The sequence below is a fragment of the Toxotes jaculatrix genome, chromosome 20, assembly GCF_017976425.1.
Source record: "Toxotes jaculatrix isolate fToxJac2 chromosome 20, fToxJac2.pri, whole genome shotgun sequence".
In the NCBI taxonomy this organism is placed as follows: Eukaryota; Metazoa; Chordata; class Actinopteri; family Toxotidae; genus Toxotes; species Toxotes jaculatrix.
In genome coordinates this window covers 8,210,947-8,235,241 of record NC_054413.1, presented here as the reverse complement: position 1 = coordinate 8,235,241, position 24,295 = coordinate 8,210,947, and the positions used below count along the sequence as shown (strand labels likewise).

The 24,295-nt window shown below is 39.8% G+C and overlaps 2 protein-coding genes across 7 annotated transcripts; one reads left to right on the top strand and one right to left on the bottom strand.

Moving 5' to 3' along the window:
- Positions 1-2,694: 2,694 nt before the first annotated feature.
- Positions 2,695-7,905, bottom strand: sec22c (SEC22 homolog C, vesicle trafficking protein). Its single transcript, XM_041066289.1, has 7 exons — positions 7,655-7,905; positions 6,860-7,071; positions 6,542-6,705; positions 6,183-6,362; positions 5,903-6,021; positions 5,413-5,478; positions 2,695-5,281 (listed from the first exon to the last, which is right to left on the bottom strand). The coding sequence occupies exons 2-7, from the start codon at positions 7,039-7,041 to the stop codon at positions 5,081-5,083; spliced, it is 912 nt and encodes a 303-aa protein (XP_040922223.1). The 5' UTR covers positions 7,042-7,071; positions 7,655-7,905; the 3' UTR covers positions 2,695-5,080.
- Positions 7,906-7,942: 37 nt separating this feature from the next.
- nktr (natural killer cell triggering receptor) lies at positions 7,943-22,631 on the top strand. 6 transcript variants are annotated; one of them, XM_041065390.1, is made up of 17 exons: positions 7,943-8,072; positions 10,516-10,594; positions 11,162-11,236; positions 12,435-12,542; positions 12,736-12,780; positions 13,906-13,993; positions 14,870-14,899; positions 15,065-15,210; positions 16,393-16,615; positions 16,745-16,912; positions 17,035-17,122; positions 17,585-17,733; positions 17,836-20,589; positions 20,825-20,908; positions 21,178-21,237; positions 21,609-21,710; positions 21,996-22,631. In XM_041065390.1, exons 2-17 carry the CDS (start codon positions 10,537-10,539, stop codon positions 22,063-22,065), a joined length of 4,248 nt encoding a protein of 1,415 aa, XP_040921324.1. In that variant the 5' UTR covers positions 7,943-8,072; positions 10,516-10,536; the 3' UTR covers positions 22,066-22,631. The 6 variants fall into 6 exon arrangements, with proteins under 6 accessions (XP_040921324.1, XP_040921322.1, XP_040921323.1 ...); XM_041065388.1 differs by having other exon boundaries at positions 17,812-20,589; XM_041065389.1 differs by lacking the exons at positions 21,609-21,710; positions 21,996-22,631 and adding an exon at positions 21,373-21,583 and having other exon boundaries at positions 17,812-20,589; positions 21,178-21,342.
- The last annotated feature ends 1,664 nt before the right edge of the window (positions 22,632-24,295 follow it).

Here is a 24,295-nt window from a genome sequence, read left to right as displayed (position 1 = left end):
ACTGTCACAGTCTGGTTAACTATAGAGCAGTGGTTCCAGCCTTTTTGTCAGACATGTCTGTAGATGAGCTCAGGTAACCCTTCATCCCCACCATGTTCCAGATGTTCCTGAAGTAATTTTAAAGTGGATGTTGTTAATTATATATAAGTGGATTTTACCAATAATGTTTTCAATTGAACTGTCAGTGTTAAGGTTGGTTTGGTCAAGCTGTAATTGAAGCTTCTGTCTGTTTCAGCTGTTTATACTCTAACCAATTATGTTTAGCTATTTCAACTGTTTATCCATTAATTTAACCACTATTTTTTTCAGCTGTTTCACCATTCCATTACTTTTAGCTAAATGTTTTAGCCATTTTATCGATTATCTTCAGCAAATTTTACCCACAAAAGTAGCTGAACATAATCAAACTGTAATTTTTTTATTTATTAACTTAACTTACAGTCTTTCAACTAGAAGTACCTTAGAAGTACCTAACTGATCTACTCTCTGACCACTTGTGTAAACTATTATTATACAGTAGCCTCTACTGTTGACCTACAGCTTCCTTTTTCTTACTCTGCAATGCTTGAAACAAGCACAGGTCAGCTACTGTCAAATGTCTGACTGACATGGACTCAGATTCAGTGCCCATCGGCAACTCTCAGGCAATGACAACATATAGCACAGAGACAGGAAATGTGAGTGTGTGTAATAACCACAACATTTAACATTAGATTATGTCCCTGCGATACAATGGAGATGGAAATGGTAGCAAACGCTGGATGAAATCATCTGTGAATGTCTTTTGCTGTGGCTTCTGTTATTACCCAGAGCTGATCAGGTAAACGTTTATGAAAAACAACAGTGCTGCTGTTCTGTGAACATGTAGGAGCAGATGAGGCACTTGTCTGTGAACGAAAGAAATGTGAGCCATAAACATTTCAGCAGGACCACCCATGCTGTTAAGCCTATTTGTTAAGGGAGAGAGGGCAGCTTCTCAACAGCAGGAGCCTCTGCCAATTAGGATAAAAGAGGTTAATCCCTGCAAATGAGGATCACATCTGAAGCTGATCATTTAATTTAGATGCACTGTAGCAGGAGTGATGGCACTGCGGTTTTATAATGCCACTGCAAGCTCTGAGAGACATGTCTCATTTGTTTCTAGGTTGCAACCTCAGATTTCCCTCTTTAATATACATGAAAATGCTGACAAACACTCTGCCATGCCTTCTCAGCTAATGACCTAACTCTGTCAATGTCTGTAAACTTGTGACAAAAAAAAAAATGAGACTGGCATTGAGACAGTGAGTCAGATATATATGGGAGGTCTTTATGGGTGTTTCCAGATGTTAAACAGAGGCTTATTTGTGACATTATTGGAAACCGCAGTGAGTGATAAAGGTCATAAATCCCAATGCATGTAGGGGGATTAAAAGTGGATTATTTATATAACACTCTTATCACTAGAGACCCTTGCAGTGAAGCCTGAATGAGGACGGGAGCAAATGTTATGGCTGAGACAAAAGTCCCAGATAAAAGAGGAGAACACACATAAAGCGATTTATTTCCACTTTTACTGAAACCAAGCGTGTTGTCCATTAACCTCAGAGTCGTGTCCTCTACTTTTAACTGTTATTACAGAATAAAGACGTAATCCAACATGGATTACTGCCACATTTAGAACATGGCACTTTGTCATCTAACTGGTCACGTCAGACACCATACCAAACAGTGAAAAGCTTCCTTCTTTATTTGATGTACATGTAATTTACCTAAAGAGAGACTCGTGAAATACGTTTTTAATATCCTCTTCTGAAATATAAGGCGTACTTTAAAAAACTTTTTAAAACGTTTCAATGTTGGCAGATCGTTAGAAAGTTTGGTCTCAGTCTCCCAAGACTTCTCTATCTGAAATAAGTGTTTGCTCTTTGATTAGGCACCATGAATATGATCAGTATTTTTGAATAGCAAGAGCAAGACTCTTACATGACCAGTCAAATAAGAACAGAGGTATCTGTGTTACCTGAGTGTGGATGAGGTGTATATAAAAATTTGACTTGAAGTCACTTCTCTAGTTTTTTAAACTTCAGTGTGACCTATGTAAATCAGGGTCAGCAGTACTGGGGGAACAACTGGTCCATTTTCTCAATTGCTACAATGCGTCACCCAATAAAAGAATTTAGTATTCTGTGCACTTTATTCCCACCTTTTGTGACCTTTCCCATCAGGCTTGATTTTGTCTCAGAAGTGAATAATCACAGTCTCATTAGTCGAATTTATCACGTTGTTTTGTCTCTGAGGCTACACAGCCGTTAGGTTTCATCTATAAAATTTGTTTGGCCTGATGTAAATTTGGTGGGGATTAGCCGCAAAGCTTATTATGATAAATGTTATCAACTGTAATCATATTTTACTAATTACACAAGCTACAATATTTGTTAACAACCACATAAACATAAAGGAACACCATGATTACACAGTGATGAAAGAGCTCCATCTGGTGTAAGATTAAAAAAATACAGCAATGAATTGACGTGGTGCTTGGTTTTGCTGCAGCAATTTGGTGTCCCTTTTTGACATTTATGCTATTTCTTCCATTGTGATACAGGTTCAAGCATTAAAACTCTTCTTATAGTCATTTCTTTGAGCTAAATAATGAAGGTAATAAAATATTTCTAATTTTCGTATTTTTGACAAATCTAAGATCAACACATGGAAAAAAAAGACCATTTATTACTGAAATGTCAGATTTATCACAGCAGGAAAAAAATAAAGCCCTGTAATCACCAGTATATTTGGCAGTTACAGTGAATGACAATATTCCATTACTTCCCATCATTATAAACAGGCTGCAGCAACAAAAACAATTAATCTTATGTGAGTCTAAGTAGATACAAATATCTTTAGAGCATTTTGTGTTGAAAAAGAAAAACTGACACGACACTTCAGGTTGCCCTTCTGAACCTTAATGATTTTCAAATTTGCAAACTGTTTTCAGTTTAGACTTGAGACTTTTGATGCCAAAAAAAAAAAACCACAAATGGCTGCCACGTTTCAATTGTATAGTGCATTTCTATTGTATATTTAAAAACCTTCATATTAAAAATAATTATCCTTCATTTTCATTTTGTTTTGAGTATTACAATGTCTTCAGTCTTTAATGTATTTATGCCCTGTCAAGGAAAACTTAAATAAGAGTTTAATCCTCTGTTATATGGTGGAACACAGCATCAAAAGGCTGTTCACTGAACCAGTCTAATTCTCAGCATTGTGCCATAGTTCTTGGATCGAACAACTAAATTAAGAAAAAAATGAAAAAAAATGACTAACAACAGGCTCACCTGTGTATCATCTGCAGCTATACTACATCCTCCACTAAAAACATCTGAGTCCTCTCACTCTTTATATACTACAAGCTGAGAGTGGCTTTACTAAAGTATTTGTACTATTGTAAAGGACATTTGGATTGTCGGATATAAACTTTTTGTTTTCCTTAAAAATTCCCTCAAACTTTCTTGATAAAATAAGGAACCGGACTGATTTTACAGTTCTACTGCGGCCACAATGCTACTTGTTTGACAAACACTATAAACTAATAATTTATTTCCCTCGCTTAACGGACACTGAGTGCAACTTTATAGCTATTAAAAAATGAACATCTTAGAAGCTAAATACACAAAATGTAAAAAAAAAAAATTAATCTAAAGAAGACCTATACTTAGCCTATTTTATTTAGCAGCACTACAGAGATGTGTTCTATATTCAAACATAAATTACAACAATAAAATTTCTATGTGTATCGCAATCTGAGAACTACACACAGGGAGCCGTGTTATAAACCGCATAAAAACAGAAAAAAAACAACCTAGTAAACAGAAATGAGGATATAAATAACATTTTCGCTAAACCCCATAAGCAACACATTCAACAAATGCCAAAAAAAAAATCTAATAGTGCAGTCAAATTTTTTTTCCAACAATTTTCAGTATCATTTTACCCATCAAATCAGTGCTTTCATATTCTTACCCGCAGTCTACATTTTAACAATACAGAGATCAGTAGAACAAAGTAGAACTAAAATATGAAAATTTACTTTGATCATACAAAAAAAATGGTTTAAATTGGAGCTTATGTGACACAATTCTCTTTTAATTAAAAACTGTTATGGAAATGGTCTGTGTTTAAATGATAATATGCCTCAGTAATGTGATGTAGAATGTAATTTCTGTGTAGTCATTAACGGAGCCCTTGCATTTAAACTTGCTGAGCACTTGCCGGTGATTCTGTATATAAGATGATTCAATTACATAAACAAAAACAAACAACTATATTTGCATCGTCACACAATAAGGCATGAAACAACCCACAGCTTAACATTTACACCTTTGAATTAGTTTTTTAAAAAACACCTGCAATGCCCACTTCACTTCACTTCACTGATCTTTAATCAAACTACACTAAATAGTTTAAGTATCACACTGCCACCAATGCAAGATGGACTGCCTAATTATCTCCTAATCAGCCACGTGTGCCTATTTTAAAAATATAATTAAATTTAATGTCCTGAACAATCACCTAGTGGTGTAAACTGATTATGCAAAGATAATCAATGGCCTCTGCAGAAATAATACTGAGCTGAAAGCGTGCAGAAATGCATCTTAATTCCATAATACCAAGCATAACCAGTTTCAATAACATTATTGTTTCTACGTGAAAAACTTTGGTCAAACACTGACTAAAAAAAAATCCTTCATCTTCTGTAAAAACTTTTTGGACAGGACTGGTTTGACAGAGACTGATCAACATTTTTGTTCATCAGTCCTCCCATCTGTTTGCAGTGTCAGTTTTTTTTTTAAGATATTATTTTTAAGGATCCAGAAAGAACTGCATTTCACTGCACACTTTGTATAGTCTTGGAAACAATGTATACAAAGTGCAAGTGTTTTTCTATGATGACACAAAATTCATGAATATGTTTTTGTTAAAAATCCACAGTGCATCTCCATGACTCACGTGGATCGATGTATTTACTTCCCTGTTATTCTCATTCCTGCACAGAAAACTGGAGACAGGTGCAGCCCAATTAAGTGTCCAGTGCTCTTCAGACCCCACAGTCATTGGTTCTGTCTTGGAGTTTGCGGGTGAGGATGAGGACGGTGGAGAGCGAGGCAACTGAAATGTGGAAGATCAGCTGCCACGCGTTCCTCATGCCGAGCAGGTACAAGTTGCATAGGACGATCAGGCTCAACAGAGTGAAGGACTTCAGTTTCTTTAGAGATGAGTGGAACAGGTAGAGGTGGCACTGTGGACACAGGGAGTTTATTCACAAGCTTAACGCCACAGAGACTACAAATAAAATGTGCAATGCTGCTTAGCAAAAACTATTTAAAGACAGTTGAACGGCTGTACGTTAAAAATGTAAACTACATTTACCTGAAACACACAGCAGACAAACGCCAGAAGAAATGCCACAACATTCCATATTCCTTCATAGTCATCCTGTGTAACGGAAGATGCATAAAATTACTCAAACTGGTGATTTGTCATTCAGGTAAATGTCCACTTAACTTAAAATGTATTTAAAAGTTATTCTAAATGACAAACAAATTCACACAAGAGTGATAATCTATGCAGTTTTGTGAAAACCATAATTTATTATTTTCTTTGTAACCACCTTTTGCTTCCACAGCAAAATGCTAATGCACAGGAGCCAGTTCAGCCAGCTTAACATATCTGTAATTAATATCAGCTTAGGCATGAATAAAGTTTTGTTTATGTGAGCGAGAAAGCCATAGTATATCATTTTTGTCTTACACAATTTCTTGTATATTCTTGCAAGTTATGACACATTGACATGCTGCAGAGTCATTCAACAGTAATTTATTTGATGAATTTGTGAGGAACAATCCAAGAACCACCATACCTGGAATGTGTACTCTATGAGGTGCACACCACGAATTACATTCAAAGACGCACACATGATATTTAGGACCAGAGAGAGGATGCCTGGTGCTGTCACTGGTTCAAGTCTTACATTCTGACCTGTTAAACAAAAGAAAGTGACCATATGAACAGTGTAAAATAATCAAACTTATTCAAAACTATGAGGACTGTCCATCATTTGTGGGTTACCTGAGTATACATGCTCTTACAGGCAATAAGAACTTTAAAGCACTGCTAATTTTATACTTTATAAGTCTTACCAGATCCAGGACCTTGTTCCATGTGCCCATTTGCGATGCCATTGGTGAGCTCCACCTCATCCAAGTTAATTTCTTGTAGTGGATAGATCCTCAGATCCTCCTGGACCTCTGCCAATGTCACCTCTAAGGCTGGACCACCACTCTGGTTGTACTGCTGCTTCAGCTTCTGAATGGTGCTGTCTATCAGTTGGCAGCGCAGGTAACAGATTTGTGTTAATCAACTTATTTAATTATAATTTAAAGGAGACAACCACAAGACAGGATTTTTTTTGTCATTCAACACATCATATTTCAATTCAAAGCAAACTCCCTTGCAACCAACAGCAAATCTAGGTGACGGTACTGCTCTTCCTACTCACCAAATTCCAAAAATGGATATGGCCTGGCTGCCAAGGCAACAACAGTGCTATTGAAGCATGCTGTGAACTCCCAGCGCAGATCTTCCAGGAAGCAGAAGGCCTTAGCAACAGGGAGGCTGCAGTGGCACACAGTCATGTAGGATACACCCTCCGAAGAGATGAAGCTGAACGAGTGAGAGGAGAAAAGGTGTTTAGTAAACAAACAGCCTGGCACAGTGTGACATGGATGCCCCTGTGATCAAATGGACAACATTCTGTCTGTCTTCTGCTTTTGGATGAATTCTATGTCTTGATGAATTCTATGTCTTGAATCCTTACTATATGTTGAGCTCCTGGCCCTTGACGGTCCCTCTGTCGGGGAAGCGGGCCAGCGCCTTGCTGATGGTTCTGAGCTGCTGCTTCCTCTCCTGGAGCTCTCGGTTGTGTTCGAAGTCAGTGGAGGCTGACAGGGGGAGTCCATCCCTGACCCGAACCACAAAGGCGAACAGGATCAGAGACATGATCCACTGGGTCCATGAAGAACACACTGCCTGGATGGGGTAAAGAGTAACATCACATCATCAGAATTACTATGTTAAGGTTGTAATTACATTATTTATTACATCTTCAAATGCCTTGTTTTGTCTAACCAACCCAAAGAGATTCATTATTGCTATTCATTACTGTCTATTGACTTGCTGTATCAATTAATCAACAAATCCTTTCAGGTCTGTAGTAAATTAAAATACATTCAATTACAAATTTATTAGGCTAAAACAACTGAAACTGTTCCAGACAGATGTTACTTGAACGTTATGGTCATTTTACTAGCTTGTGGTGTTGTTTAACTGTTCTGCATTACTCTGAGTGGTGTTTCTGACAGATCACTCAGCTCATTTTTACCAATGAGAGTAGACTATTACAAACAACTGTATATCTACGACCTGTGTAATTACTTGGTGGTCTTAAAGGTAAATAAACACCTCTCTAACATCATGATCTGTTGCAGGGTAAACAAAAGCGTGTATAATTTTAACTGCGTAGTTTTTAAAATAGTGCGGACTGGTTAGAAATCTGTCAGAGTTCAGCCTGCGGTATGTAATATACGCGTAGTAACGCTTTGTTACACCTTACCTCATTATCATGGGTTTCATGCTGCACCTTGTTACTTGCTGCTGTTGGTTAGCTCATTAAAGCATCATATCAGATACACCACCAGCAGGTTGCCAGCCCCAGGTTCACATACGCGTTACGAATGCAATCACATACTTGCTATCACCAGCGATTAAACATGAGAACCTGAATAACTTGTTATAGCATTTAAGTAACAAGATGAAATAGATATAGCCAACGAGCTAACTTGAAATCTGCTTCCTGATACAACAAAACCACAACAAATCTTCTACGGAAACGCGGGAGGGACAAAACTACTTGCTGCCAGTCGTAGTTATCATCCAGCCCACGAACCATCTTCACTAAAAAGTGAAGTTAGCTCATGCTGATTGCCGGCCGTCAGTGACTAGCTAATTGACCGGCTAGCTACTGTACAGAGGTTAGTTATGTGATTTACAACTTTACATTTGCTGTAGTGTAATTCTCATCCTTCTATTTAATGTAAATAGTCATTTCAGCGGTAAGAAATCTAACGGAAGCAAGCTAACTTTAGCTAGCTACTAGCTGTTAGCTCAACCATTTTGGAAGCGTTTGTGTTAACGTAACTGTTGTTAGCTATGTAGCTTGTGGTTGTTTTCCGTTGTCCTTTCTTGTTCTCAGCATGGCTTGGACTTGCAGTAACGTTGGTTGATTTTAAACAAAACAATCCCGAGCCATGAATAAAATGTGCAACACCATCGCAGTTAGCTAAGTTAGTTGTGAATGTGGACATTTTGGGGCTAATAAATGTCGAGCACTTGCTGCTATGTGTTGACAATATTTATGGTTCGTTATATTTATATTTTGAATGTATTATCTGCTGTGGTTTTTAGATAGTGTCGTTTGCATGGCTTGTATGACTTTTCGCTCACATTACCTTGCACAGTTCTTTGTGAGTTCTACTAAAGGTGAAGGTGTTCATTGTTCAAGGTTTTTACAATCTGACAATGCCAATACAAACACAGCCAGGGTTTGTAACTTGATATGGGTTTGGCTAAAAATACAGTGCATTCCTGTGTTTGAGTTGAACAGTGATAGGCGACGTGATGTGACCCGCAAGCTGCTGTACAGACCCAGCAGCATCACCTCCAATTTTTATTAATCAGATTTGTGACTGCAGTGTAGTTCAGGTATGCTGTCATGTTTTTTTTTTCTTCTGCCACTAACTGCAGTTATATAGTAAGGCCTACACTGCTGCTTCAGCTATTGTTCACTCATTCGTTGAATTCAAATGTGTTGACACACCAACCCTCCACAGCTGTGAAATAACTGGAAATTCTCAAGTGTAATGAAGTGTGACTACATTTAATAAGCTGTTTAAAATATAAATTACATTAGTTTGGTTGGGTACTCAGTAGACTATGCAAGTTGCTTTTAAATCACACTCCAGATAATATAGAAATCTTATACATCCTACCTGTATGTATCCCTCAGTGTCAACAGGGTTTTGTCCTTGCTTATAACCCTGTAGGCCCTCTGCTGTATAAACAGAAATTCAAAGTTGATCTGTATCACTCTATTAGAAAGGGTGGTGTCATGGCAGGTTCATATAAGCAGCTGCAGCCTAATTAGGTTGCAGAAATATCTCCCTTATGCCTTTCAGATACTGCTTCAGAGCCTGCTCTTTCATGTTACATTGCTAGTGTTCAATAAATGTTTTGATCAAGTGATAGCTGCATGTCTTCCCTCGTGGTTTACTCAGTGGCCACAAATGAAGTCAAGTCTAGTAATGCTTTCTCCATATTCCACTTGTCAGAATACTGCAAATGCAAAACACAGACCAATTGTTTCCATGTACTGTAGTTGTACTTGGTAACAACATTTTCCGGGCATAAACTGAAAACATTGTGCTTGTGAAACAATGAACACTCACAATTAACAAGTCGCCAGGATTTTGGATACATGATTTAGTTTGGTGCCATGATTTCCTAATCATTTGACAAGGTTAAACATTTTTAGATATGGTGTAATCATTTGACTACACTGTTGTTCACTTATTGAAAATCAAACATCTTCAGAACAAAGACCTCTGACACACCTTGGAGATAGATTGTAGGTCGAAAGAACTCCATGGTCCATAGAAAACCTTGAAAACAAAAGCCTTACTTTGTAAATAAGTTACTTAAAATTATTCTATTCTTGCACTAAGCAAATATCTAAAATTAAACAAACGTTAAAGAAAGAATGGTTAAATGGATAAAATTGTCTAGGCCTTCCCAGTAAAAACACAGAATATGTTGATTTGGATGTTTGCTTTGCAAGCTCCACCTCGTCATATACATGACTCATGGTGCATTGTCTTGATTAAGGAAAACTTTCACCTTGCTCTGGTTTAAATCTGTTCAAGTCCTTTCCATTTCCAGTTTCATGGTGCCAAGGACCTGGCCCAGAAATAGTGGTAGTTTGGGACGTTTCAGAGTCCGTGAGCTGTCACACAGTGATATCTAAGTGGACAGTGGAAACAGAATGTACAGTGAAGAGTCTGTGCTGTGCTCTGCTTGGATTTGCATTGCCAGTACATTTCCTCCTAGACTTCTCTCTCTCTCTCTCTCTCTCTCTCTCTCTCTCTCTCTCTCTCTCTCTTTCTCTCTTTCTCTCTTTCTCTCCCTCTCTCTCTCTCTCTCTCCCATTCTCTCCCCTCCCATTTCTGTTTCTATCCTCTCTCGCTGTCTTTTACTCTCTCTACATTGTTTTCCAACACACTCTACTCAGCATGCTGTACTTTATAGACTTAAACTAACATATAGAAAAGGAACCTGAATGGAGTCCTTACTGCTTCTTTAAGAGAGGACTGCCTTATGACTTTTCCTGCTTAGCTTTTTTGTATTCTTTCTACATTTTAGGTCTCCCGGACTTTGATCACAATGGGGGTGAAAGACCACCCTCAGTGTTACTTTGATGTGGAGCTCAACCGGGAGCCAGGTAAGAGAATTTAAAATCAGTGTACAGGTACAAGGATTAGTTAGTCATGTAAACAGCCTCGCTTCGTTTTGGTACATGATTACTTTGAACTAACACCATTAATAAAGATGTTTAAAATTTATGTATGTAGAGTTTTTTTTCCTTTGCCTTGGAGTTTTTGATTTCCATGTGGTTGCTCAAAATGAAAGTGGAACACTAGTACATTGGCTTAAATGTCTGGTTTTGTGTGACTAACTATGTCTATACTGAGGGGTTAGATTTGCCCCTTAGCTATGGAAAAGAATCTACAATGTCTGAGCTTCACCACAGGATCTTTGTAATTATGCATCGGAAGCTAATTAAAAGTGTGCAGTATAGTAACATTTGGGCTGCTTAATTGAAATTCTTAATTGTATCCTTGGCCTATTAAAGATTTTCCTCCGTTATTAATCTTTTTTAACTGTTTTATTCACCACAGAGTTAATAATAAAGATGCCTCATAATATTTTTAAATATTCGTAACTTTCTGTAGCTGCAATCATAAGGTGTTCTTCTTTTGCTAACCGTTTATTCTGTTCTGTCTTGTAGTTGGGCGCATTGTCTTTCAACTTTTTTCGGATATTTGTCCCAAGACAAGCAAAAACTTTCTCTGTTTGTGCACTGGTGAGTAATGTTCAGTCCAGTACCTGTTTTACACAAGTATCATGCTTTGGCAACATTTAGTGCAATAAGTTGCTATCTCAGAAGTACAACTGGCAACTGTAAACCAACACAACAGTCATTTTCTTGGCATGAATCGGATCTGTTTTCTGTTGCATTTCACTTCTCTTTTTGTGCAATCCTTACTGTGTGTTCCATAAAATGATCACCATAAGTCAAAAGTGAAGTGAAATGGGGGAAACAAGAACCACAGTGCCACGCTCCACTACCCTCTTTGGTCATTTAATATCGTGAGAAAAGGAGGTCTAGCTGTAGGTCCAGTGACAGATGGAGTCACTGGATGGATAGAGGGGTCCAGGTCTGTCTCCCTACATATTACATATTTCACCCCACTGAGCAGAACACAGTGTACTGTAGTAGTAGTAGCGGTCTGCCTGGAGATAGCTGTAAATCTGCAAACAGATGGCAGATCGATCCTCCCTCTCATTTTTCACCCCACCTGGTCGACGGGGATGTGATGCTGGCAAAGGCAGACATGGGAGATGCCTGGTTAGTCTGTTCCTTTACCTGAACGTACATATACACGCACAGACAACATAACACAATAATGTACAGGAATCAGAGGGGCAGATTGCTGAGGCTCTCTCAAAGTTTATAATGTGTCCCTGTTAGAATTGGATCAGCTAACTCCACAAGAATCCAAACCCCTGGAACAATGATGAAGCCAGTGAAGCAAAATACTAGAAGATTAGCAACCCAAGCTGCCCATTTTAAACAGCCAGGCCTCTGTCTGCTGAAACCAGCCTGAAACACAACAACACATCTAATGAAATTTCTGCATTCACGTCTCCTTTCGCCCCAGGGGGGAAAGAAAATCCATGGGGTAAGAGCTTTGGGCTGCTATTCTGTCCCCCAGTCAGTATCACTCCAGGGGAAAATTTCTTAATGAATCCTGCAGTTCTACTCTGGAGTATTAACAACAAGATCGCTGAACAAAGGGATCTCTTTACTGAAACCCCCCTTCCCCAACTGTGGTTTCATTCCCTCACTTATAATGAACCCTGTGCTGCAACATTCAAGGCCAACAGTTCTTAACACCTCAAAGCATCTGATATACACAGAGTAGTTTGTACAGTAGCAGGCCTGTTGTGGTGTCTGCTTACTGTTTTTGACAGCTCAGCTAACACGCTTCTAATTCCAGGTGAAAAGGGAACTGGCAAAATCACAGGGAAAAAGCTGTGCTACAAAGGCTCCACATTTCACAGAGTTGTAAAGAACTTCATGATCCAAGGAGGCGACTTCACCGAGGGTAATAACGCCTAATGTAAAATCTCATTTACTTTGAGAGTGAGTTGATATTTCATATCAGCGTTGTTTCAGATATGTAAGACACGCACCTAGCTCTCTGTTTTTCTGAAAGTAGTGGCACTTGTGGTACATTTAGTCTGACTTAAATATAACAACATTAAAGTGTAATTATTTTACTATTTCAATTTTTGCAGGAAATGGAAGAGGAGGAGAGTCCATATATGGTGGCTACTTTGAAGGTAATGAGAATATGAAGTTATCTACGTTGCTGATATCTCACAAATGTTTTTCTAAATACTTAAATACTTTTGCATGAGCTTAACGTTGCATGCGCCTATTATTGTAAACACTTGTGAATTTTCTTATGTACGACTCCGTTGACCTTCACTTTTCCATTGTATAGTGCTGTCTTCTATTTAGTCACGGTAGTGGGCTTTATCAAATCAGCATGGAGAGTAGGCATTCTCTTGATTGAAAGCTACAATCTTCCTGCCTAAAATTTTCAACATATTCTTTTATTTATAGAGTGGTCTTTTGCAAAATGAGAAGGTAAGAGATGTACACAGCTCAGTAACACCATGTCAACATTGTCCCCACCACCTTCCTCAGTCAGTTAAAAAAAAAAAAAAAAAAAAAGGTGCAGATGTATTGAAGGTTTTGCCTTCCTTGATTTCACACAGCTACCCTGTTAGACCCCTGAAGCCTGTGGCAGCTCAAATTACTTTATGTTATATATGTGTTATTTATAGCTACAGTACCCGCAACACGACTGCAATGACATGTAGTCAGGCGCAGAGTGTTGGTTTCTTTGCTCAATATGAAGACTACTTGGGCGTGCCACAGTGGAACATGTATAAAGCATTATGTAGATGCACTGAAGTAGAGATGTATGTGTTGGGAAGCATTTTATTTTTAATGTTTTACAAATTAGAATAACTTCAATGTGTGCTAATAGCTTAATGATGGTATTGATGTTATTTCGGTGCTTGATTGAAATCTCTTGTGCATGACATTAAGATAAAGACTATTTTAGTCCATTCATTTACATTACTATCAGACACTTGTGTTTACAGTTCGGTTTTACAGTGTTTTCTTATTGATTGTCGTCGAGTGATGCTCAAAGATGTTAGCAGCAGTTGTTTGGTGCTTTAGAAAAGGACTAAAATTTAGCCCAAGAAAAATCTTTCCAAAACAGCTGACTTTATGGAAGGGCTGGTTGGTGAGGCAATGATGAGGTTTGATGGATTAAAATGAAGATTTTTTTTTTTTTTTTTTTTTGTCCTGTACGTCCTTGAATATTTCTTTTACCACCGATCAGAGAACGCACTGTGAGACGTCAATCCCTCTTTCTCTGCTCCCAACAGATGAGAACTTCACTCTCAAACACGACAGAGCCTTCCTGTTGTCGATGGCCAATCGTGGGAAGGACACCAACGGTTCGCAGTTTTTCATGTGAGTAACATTCAGTAAAACAATTCTCTCTGCAACTTAAATAACCATACCGTTTAACTGAGTGTCATTCTTGAGAATGTTTTGCTTTTGCTTTCTGCCCCTTCCTGTTTTGAAACTGTAGAGTAGAATTTGTCTTTGAGTGTGACCATCAACAGTCCCCTCTCTGTGTGCAGTTACAATTCAAAGTGCAGAGAAACATGGATTCATTCTTTTTTACCTACAAATGTGTTACATTTTTTCTCTTGCCGTTTTTGTGTAAAATTTACAGAAACTCTAGCATCCTGCTCTTCCAAGGTAATGTGTCTCCAAGGCTGTGTTTCTCTCTCTCTCTCCTGACTGTATTTATCATTCAGTAGTTTGTATTTGCAAGCATTCTTCAGAGTACAGTGTTCATTTTGGACATGTTGAAACAGTATTCACACATGACTTAAGTTGTTATTTGGCTTTGTTGATTTCCTGTAACACTAAACCAGGTTGTCACCGTAAGTTGGAAATTTCCACCATGAATAAAAACACATGAAACGTAAAGGAGGAAATGTGTGCAATCTGCCTTTGTATGATCCAGATATTATTATTTAACATGTGGATCATACTGATCTTATTATTTAATTACCCACACTCTGTTGTAGAGTGTATACCTGCCCGTTTGTGGCTGTTTTTAATTGAAAGTATTCCCTAAATTGAATTGCAGTCAAATATCATTAACAAAGGGTGGTCTTACAATTTCTGTACCTTTTTGAGATGGTACAGTAACACCCACGCTTTGTTGGAATAAATGATTTATTCTCATTCTTTTCCTCCTTTTTCTCCTTCTTCCATGACCCCGCCTCTGCCACTGATTGATCTTCCCTGGATTGCTGGATTTTCCACAAACAGCACAACCAAGATGGCTCCACATCTTGATGGGTAAAGTCTATTGTCACTTCGGCAGTTTTTTTTTTTTTTTTACAGAATTATAGAAACATAAGCGTATTCACATTGGACCGCATCACTCATAGTATACTGAAATAATGAAATAGTCAAAGAACTGTATGGCTGTGGCAGACAGAAATCTTATTTGCATCTGTGCAGAGTCCACGTCGTCTTTGGTCTTGTCATCTCCGGCTTCGAAGTGATAAAGAAGATCGAGGGGCTGAAGACTGATTCAGCCAGCAGACCCTACGCTGATGTGAGAGTGGTGGACTGTGGTCAGCTAATCACAAAGTCTGCAAATGATGGTAAGTTCTCTCTTAAGGGGTGAAGCTGACTTTATTCTGTTAGTTTCTTATTGTCAACAAATCAGATGTAAAGGCCAAAACCAAGAATGTGTCCATCTCTGAATACTGTGTGACCTTCATACACTGTCTCTGGCTTAGCTTTGACCTCACTGGTTCCTACTGAAGACATAAATCTAAAAAAATGGGTCACGAATATAGTTTTTTTTTTGTTTTGTTTTTTTAGCTTATGTCTTTTATTTTTGTAGTTTTTGGGAAACAATGGAGATCTATGACACAGAGGAAGAAATAGCTCAGACTTTAAAGGACCAGTGTGTAGGATTTAGTGACATCTAGTGGAGAGGCTGTAGATTGCAGTTTACCTTTCTTTTCCTAAGTCTGTAGGGGAAACTACAGTGGCCTTCAGGTAATATAAAAACCTGAAATGCCCCCTCTAGAGCCAGTGTTTGGTTTGTCCACTGCGGGCTACTGTAGAAGCATGACAGTGCAACATGGCTGGGTCTGTGGAAGAGAGGACCCGCCAGTAGATCCTCCTAAATCCTACACTCAGGTCCTTTAAATACACACACTGACAATACTTGTCAGTGGGATCAACACAATGTTGGTTTTGCTTTTTTTTCATGGGATTTTTTAATGAGAAAAATACAAAATATCACCACCTGTCCTACTGTTGGATGAAACTCTCTTCAGTTCAAGACTTTATTGATTATTGTGATTGTTTATTGCCAAGAGTACAGCGTCAGTTCTTAAAACAAAAGCTTAAATATTATACAAAAGTTTCAGTCACTGCTGTGTTCTTGTCGTATGTGTGTGGAATAACGTGCTGCCTGTGATTGTAACTGGGTCATATTTTGTGCTCATTCTGTAAGAGGTTGGCATTTGGATGCCAGTGTTTTCCCCCACTGGCGTTGGTACGGGGCATGTAACCTGATCTTCTGTTTAATGAGGTGATCTCTGTGGAGTTCGGTTGGCATCTGCCCACCTGACTCTGCCAGGCCGGCTTTTATTGCCTCCAACATACCGAAAAGAATCGAACAAAGCCTTTGTTGTAACAGAGTCGTGCCACCCTAAATATGAGTCCTGGCATTTGAACTTTGCTTCATCCTTTATTTTTACTGGTATATGCCTAAAGAACTGCATATTTTTGACGAGATAACATACGTGCTGGTGTCTTTCTTTCTGTAGTACTTGAAGGCAAGAGGAAAAGAACCTCACATTCTGCTGACTCATCCCTCAACTCCCGTGACTCGTCCTCTCAGTTCTCCTCTTCGGTGGAATCTGAAAGTGAATCTGATGAAAAGCACAAGCATCGCAAGCACAAGAGACACGCGAAGAGTAAACGGTCAAAAAAGAGAAGGAGGGAATCAAAAAAGGAGAAGAACACTGATGCTCTGCCTTTCAAACAAAGGTCATTTTTTATCTTACATTACCACATTTTTGAGATCTTTATCCAATTATGAATACAAGTACTGACATTAGATACTTTGCATAACAAAATATTTTTTTGCATTGCATTGTGTTGTTGCTGCTTTCACAGTTCTGAGGAAAGACAGATGCTAGAGGGAGAGAATGAAATGGAAGGAGAGAAGGAGCCTGGTGGGAAGAGAGAGAAGCCTGTTGTCCGACCGGAGGAAATCCCACCAGTCCCAGAGAACCGCTTCCTGCTGCGGCGGGACATGCCATCTCAGGAGGATAAAACAGAGATGTCAGTTTCAACTTGGGCTTTATTCATACAGTGTTTTCAGGAGTATTTGTCGTTTTACACTTTGAGTAGTTCATACATATGCATTTACAGCAGGTGTTTACTTTGAAATTTGATCTTTGCAGAGTTGAGAAAGAAGAATCATCTGTTTCAACTGATCACAAACCAGCAGTGTCGAAGTCTGGACGGAAGATCAAAGGCAGAGGAACAATGGTTAGCTCACCTCAACTAAGACCTGAGGCTTTTGTGTTCAAATATACTGTTTGGAGGGAGAGTATAAGGAGAGAGGGTTTTTTTTTCCCAAGTACACAAGTCATACTCATATATGGACAGTTTCCTTCTTGATTTGAAAGTTGTCTCAGCTCTAATGAACGCCACCTATCATCCTAATCTGGTTTCAGATCATAGTCCAGTCTCATTAGGCTTCAGCTTGTAAATTCAGGTAACAGAGGACAAATGAATTGGGGTCTAGAAAGAACTGATCTACGTAATGACCACAGAGACAAACAGTTGATTTTTTATTTTGAAAATCTCAACACTTATTTTCAAGATAATCACACCTGAATCATTCAAGGAATCTTTAAGAGCTGCCTCATCAAACTATGTGAAGAGCACAGTTGGCTGAGGCAGAGTAATTAAAAGAATTAATACGATATATTTTTCCCTTTCCTGCAGAGATATCACACTCCCACAAGATCTAAATCACGCTCTGCATCTGTGGAAGAACGTGGTAGCAGTGAAACTCCGCCACACTGGAAAGAAGAGATGAAGAGAACCAAAGTTTATCAACCGCCAAGCATTGAGAGATGGAGCAAAGGAGACAAGTATGATTAATTGTACTTAGTAACATTCCATGTGATTTTTTTTCTTTGTTTTTCTTCATGCGTCTTTTGACTTAACAGATTGAATGACCGTTCCTCAAGCAGATGGGACGACAGAAGTGACTCGGCACGGTCCCGATCTACAGGACGCTCTTCAGACCGCAGCTCCGAGAGGTCCAGCCTGCGCCGCCAGCAGAAGAAAGAGAAGAAGAAAGCGAAACACAAGAAGAAGGCTAAAAAACGGAAACGCAGCAAGAAGAAGAGCTCCAAGAGCAAACCTCAGGAGACTTACCTGTCAGAGGGTGAAAGGTCAGTTTCTTCAGGGAGAAAGTCCAGAAGATCCCGCTCTCCGTCTCGTTCCTCTTCAGGTCAGCGGCATTCATCAGCTCGGAGGAGGCGGCGGTGCTCGCTGTCTTTCAGAGACTCACGGTCCTACTCTAGATCCTACACATCTAGTCGATCTAGATCTCGAGGGAGGTCTTATTCAAGATCGAGAAGCCTGACTAGGTCTAGAAGTCGGTCAAGGTCCAGATCTTCGTCCTATTCTAGGTCCAGGTCAAGATCAAGATCCAGGTACAGATCCAGGTCTATGTCTCCATCCAGAAGGAGGAGTTCATCTAGATCCCCAAGAAAGAGGAAAGCCAGCAAGACCAAAACAGACACCACAATTCATGTGACTGAAAAGCTTCCTGAGAGCAAAGCCACACCCGTCCCCAGACTCCCAGCTGTCCCTGCTCCTGAAAGCGTCCCTGTGATCCCACTGAGCGACAGTCCTCCTCCTTCACGCTGGAAACCCGGTCAAAAGCCCTGGAAGCCCTCTTACATCCAAATTCAGGAAATTAAATCTAAAGTAGCTCCCAGTGCTCTCTCCTCCACTGGTCAAGCAGTTGATAGCGTTTCAGACAAAGCTCAGACTTCAGTTACACCAAAGTCTCTGCCAGGTGACTCTGAAAGCGACAAAGCAAAGAAACCTGCAGGGCACTCACGCAGCAGGTCCCCCAGAAGCAAGTCCTACAGCCGATCATATAGTCGCTCACGGAGTAGAAGTTACAGTAGGTCCAGGTCCAGATCCCCTCATCGGTATCGCAGCAGGTCATCGTCCTACAGCAGATCAGACTCCGAAAACTCCCAGAAAACAAGCAGCAACAAGAAGAATTCACTTGAAAAGGAATGGAAAGAGTATTACAGCTCTCTGAGGAGGATAAAAAATTTAGATAAGTACATTTCACTCGCCAGTAGTCAAGATGCTCATTCAGGATCAGAGAACAGGACAAGCAGTGAGCATAGTCCTGATATCAGCGTCTCAAGGAGAAGTGGCTCTTTGGAGAAAATAAAAGAGAAGAGCAGCTCACAAGATCAAGAGACAAAAAATTACAGCTCAGTGCCAGTGGAGAGCTTTAATAGCAGGTCTGAATGGGATAGCGACAGTGATAAAGTGAGCCAAAGCAACAGCAATGTCCCATCAAAAAAGCAGAAACTAAAAGCTCCGTCCAGTGCCGTTGTTGACAAGAAGTTGTCGGCTTTTACTGGATGGAATTCAGAAAGTGACCCTGAAAACATGACAGCCAGGACATTAGCCATATCTGAAAAAGAGGAAGGGGAGGCTAGTTCAGAATCAGACTATGAGACTTCCAGAAAGACGTCAGAGGCGGTGATTGCTTTAGCACAAAAGATCATCACTGCAGCCGCTGCCGCCGCCACCACTACCACCGCTGCTGCTGCTGCTTCTGCTTCTGCGTCTGGTCCATCAGAGGAAAGTCCTGAAAAGGCCACGGAGCCAGAGAAGCACAAAAGCAAGAAGAAAGCCAAGCGCAAACATAAACACAAGAGAAGAAGTGAGAACAAAAGTGGCTCCCGTCACAGTAAGGACAAAGGAAAGAGATCTAAGAGGAAACATCAGAAGCTGAAGGAGACTTTTCACTGGCAACCACCTTTAGAGTTTGGAGAGGAGGAAGATGAAGATGAATCCAAAAAGGAGAAACACAGTCCTAGTAGAGCTGGCAAAGAAAGGTCTAGTGTAGGCAGCGTGAATGATAAGGACAAAAATATTGCCTCTTTAAACAAAAGCCCTAATAGAGAAGAAGACAGGGGGCAACAGAGGGCAAAAGATCCTATTAATAAAAACCCAAAACAATCCGAACCTCATCCGTCATCCAACAAGAATGGTGCTAACAATGCTAATTTACCCAGTATCAAAGAGCAAGAGTCATTAGATGATATGGACATTTGTACGCCAGAGCATGAGAGTGAGATTGTGGAACCTCCAGTTACACATGATTCTTTGAATAACACCCCTGAATTAACCCTAAAATCTACCTCAAAGTCTTCAGAGATGGCAAGTATAGACGGTACGTTACCTCACAGCAAAGAAGAGTCTGCTGTTACCTCCACGACAACTGGTGGACTTCAGGATGAAGCAGCCACTGGCAAACCTACCGGCACTGTAATTAATTTTAAATGGAAGCCTTTGAAAGGAATGTCAGCTGTACAAAATGTGAATGTTCCACCTGTCGCTGCGAAGAAAAACACCCAGATTCAAGAGAACCAGAACCCCAACACACAAGGAGTAAGAATGGAGATAAAAAGTAAAAGCCGAGTCAGACCGGGATCTCTGTTTGACGAGGTTCGAAAGACCGCACGGCTCAACCAGAGGCCGAGGAACCAGGAGAGCTCCAGTGAGGAAAGATCCCCTTCTGCGGGAAAGACCAGGGGAACGTCTCGCACGCGGTCCCCAAAGAAGTCCAGGTCTGTGTCCAGGAAATCTCGCTCCGCTTCCAGTCACCGATCTCGCTCCAGAGGCTGGTCGCACTCCTACAGCAGGTCCAGGAGCAGGTCCCGCAGCTCCAGCTACTCGTCCAGGTCAGAGAGAAAAAGCACTTTGATTAAATGAAGAGCATGAGGGCACCATTAGTAAATCTTTCTAAATGCTGGAGAGGCTTCTTGGATGTAGATCAAGATAGCTGTGAAGTGATAAACCTGATGGATGTGAAGCCTGTAGTCCAGAAGCTAAATCTGCGTCTCTGAGACAGACCCTTTGTTCTACCTTTGGGAAAACGTAATTTATGACACAGTGCAATTTTTTTTTTTCTTTCAGGAGTCATAGCCGGAGTTGGAGGAGACGGGGAAGAGGACGATCACGCTCCCGCAGCAGCACATACCGAAGTTACAGGAGTCACAGGTATACCCTCAGATGCTGCTTAATAATCTGTTGTGGCAATTAATTGATCCTGGTGGGAAATTGTTTACAGATAAAGGCAGGATTATCAATATAGAGAAGGAACGTTGGGGTTTAGTATCTTGCTCTACATTTTACATTGCAGCCATGTAAATCCTGAAGAACATTAAAAAAAAATTAAAGTCACGTTTTCATTTTACACAAAATCTTTCCAAAACTCTCCATTTTATTTCTTTATTTCTTCATTTTGTTTTTTTTTCTCCTTCCATCAGTCGGACCTACAGTAGAAGTCATTCCAGAAGTCGCTCGTATAATCGCCGTCGGAGATCCAGGTCCGTGAGCCTCCGCATTGTACTAACTCAGAATCTTCTCATTGTGTCAGTGAATGTCATACTGTATACTGAGATTAAAACAAACACACAGAGAGGAAAAGGTATTTATACACCTGCCAATTTTCATACACTGGGATATGAAGTAAGTGTCGATCTATGGGTTTCTGTGGGTTTTCCATCATGTTTCCATATTTAGACCAGTATGTAAAACAGAAACTAGATCTTTGTGGTATTAAACAAGTCAGCACGACCAACATTGCAAAGTTCTGTGTATAATATGCCTCTACTAAACATATCTGTGAATAAAACACCATGATGCAGATATTCCCAACAAAATATCCCTCTTGTTATGTGGCTATATGTAAATGCAGGTCACACTCCTATGACAGCTATTCCAGCCGGAGTCGGAGTGTGAGCAGGAGACGAGGGCGCAGGCGAAGTGACAGCTACAGGAGCTCAGACCGCCGATCCCGGTAAGACTGTCTGCTCCCCCGTGAACCCTGACAGACATCAACAAGGTGGCAGGTCTCAGTTCAGCTGTTCCACCCTCTCTTCTTCTTCTTTTTTTTTTTCTCTTTTCTTTCCTGCGGCTGAAAGTTTGCAGTTTAAATCCCTGCTTTTCTGCTGGAGTGTCAGACCAGTTGATCCACCCACGTTTTATTTTTTCATTTAATTTCATTTACCAGTCTGCTATACAGTGACCATATCCTTCATGTCTGAAAGTTTAAAATATTTAATCGTGACGTTGTCCTCTACAGGTCGTACCGCTCCTCTAGCCGCAGTTCGTCCAGACGCAGAAGCCACAGTCGCAGCAGTCGGTACAGCTGAGCCTCTGGCAGGTTGTTGGGTTCTCTTCTGCTGAGGCGGAACAGAACCACAAAGTCTGGACACTGTGCACAAACAATAGCAACCACAGACCAGCAACTAAAGCGTCAAGAGGAAGTGTTCCTAGTTTAATACCGTACTGTATATCCTCCCTACATAGGCAGATATGAGGGTCTTTGAGTAAGTGAATGTCATTGAATGCAAATAAATAAACCACTTTACAAGCTCACAATAAGGCAGATCCTTGTCTTTAGGAACTATAACAGCTGAAAACAATGGGATTAAATCCTGTCCACTCAAACAGAAATTTTATAAGTACCATATAAGCCATACCATTAAGAAATAATGGTATGGCTTGTTACAAATAATGTGAGGACTAACCTGTACATATTTTATAATATTGTATATTCCTTTTCTACTTCTAATGTTTATACACTGAAGTGTACAAATATAAGCCCACAAGTTTTATTACTGTACCATGAATGTTAAAACTTTACTCAGAGTATGTCTGCTTTTGATTTCATTCAAACAGTTCTGAATGTTTACACAATAAACCCTGCAGCATCTTGCGACTCTGTTTTTGTTTAATGTGCAGTAGACAATGATATAGAGATGTCAGTTAAAATATACGCGGAGTGTTTATACCTCTTCAATGGCGCCATCTAGACTTCAGTTCAGAACTGCAGTGATTGTGTGTGTGTGTGTGTGTGTGTGTGTGTGAGATCAGTAAGCTGCAGAGTGATGTCTTTATCTTTGCCGATTTAAGTTTATGTATTTATGCCAAGCACTATAAATGCACTGACCAAATAGTGACATCAGCTTTCTGATTAAAGGATCAACTGTAATTTTTTTTTTTCTATTAGATGTCATACAATCATAAGAATCAGATTAATGCATGGCTATAATCGCACTCCCTGATCAGGGAACTTCATTGGAATAAGAAAAAAGAAAGAGATGACTCCATTAAATTATCAATCATACTCAGGACTAATTGAAAATTTGGTTCCCTCCTTGCTAATATTTGCGTACACTTAAAACTGCGCTGGTGTCTGAGCTCCAGTCTGTCTCCTGTGGGAGCCTCTGTGAGCTGCATGCTAGAAACCAAGAATTGTCCATCAGATACAGATCCTATTGAATGGCCACAGTGCCAGCTTCATTTTTATCTGCAAGTGCAGGAGAGCAGGCGGTGAATACATCTACTGTTCAGGCCTGTTTCTGGATGGACGGCTTTACAAATCAAATCTGGATTTACAATACTCCATAAATCCACCGTGCACGAGTGGGGGGAAAAAAAGCAACATATATTTCTGTTTGTGATAAAATTTCACTTCTGACTTTCCCCTATTTATTGTCTTTATTTATTTATTTATTTTGCGGTGAAATAGTAGATGCTTCCACCTCTTCAGCTTAAATGAAACAATATGAAAAAAAGACATATATTTTTATATTCTCATATAGTTTTATTGTTTAATATGCTGAAAAAAAATGACTGAGTTTTCATGAGGAAAAAATTATCAGGCTGTTGGGAAAATGATGATTCACTTTTCTCTTCAATTTCTCCTTGTCTGGAATGTTTAATAGCACTAGATCTGAAATATTGAACTTTTTTTTGGCTGGTAGAGCAAACCAGACCACACAGTTACTCTGTTTACACTTCCACATGCTGTATTTTTTAATTAAAACCCACTAAATGCTAAATGTGTTTAAAGATTTTTATCAGTCTGGGGGTTGGTTTTGCAGCTTCTCGGAGTGAGTGCATCCACACTGATGGTGTGGGCTCAGCTGACTCCTGGACACGAAGTGATAAATGAGACCTCCTCCGGGTTGTGATCAATTCTTTTCCCACCTTGTTATGAGTGTATCGACTTCTTCTCCATACAGTCTGCTCAGGAGTGAGTGATGGCAGCAGGGTCCAGAGGCCCTCAGCTGAATTACCAAATGGGAAAACTGGGCGGCTACCCCCAGGGCCCATAACTCTCTGGGGCTCCAGGTTTTCTCTGTGGCAAATAGAGCCAAAACTGTTAAATTAAAAAAATATATAATAATAATAAGCCATCACTATCACTATTAATTAAAAGTCAGTTTTCAAGCAGAGATGCTAAACATTTGCTGCTTTTGTTCATTCTTCACACCTCAAGTTGGCCCTGGGGCCCCCACATAAGGTCAGTCCGGCCCTGGTGCACAAGGTAGAGGTAGTTTTATTTTATTTGAGCGTGTTAGAACTACAACAGCA

Bases quoted from the DNA above. Each gene is read 5' to 3' on its own strand.
- nktr (XM_041065388.1), top strand. From the start codon at position 10,537: ATGGGGGTGAAAGACCACCCTCAGTGTTACTTTGATGTGGAGCTCAAC. The intron at 16,913-17,034 runs GTCAGTTTCAAC...TGATCTTTGCAG, and splicing joins CAGGAGGATAAAACAGAGAT to AGTTGAGAAAGAAGAATCAT. The intron at 21,711-21,995 runs GTAAGACTGTCT...TGTCCTCTACAG, and splicing joins AGCTCAGACCGCCGATCCCG to GTCGTACCGCTCCTCTAGCC.
- sec22c (XM_041066289.1), bottom strand. From the start codon at position 7,041: ATGTCTCTGATCCTGTTCGCCTTTGTGGTTCGGGTCAGGGATGGACTC. The intron at 6,022-6,182 runs GTAAGACTTATA...TTTGTTTAACAG, and splicing joins GGAACAAGGTCCTGGATCTG to GTCAGAATGTAAGACTTGAA. The intron at 5,282-5,412 runs GTAAATGTAGTT...CTGTGTCCACAG, and splicing joins TTGTCTGCTGTGTGTTTCAG to TGCCACCTCTACCTGTTCCA.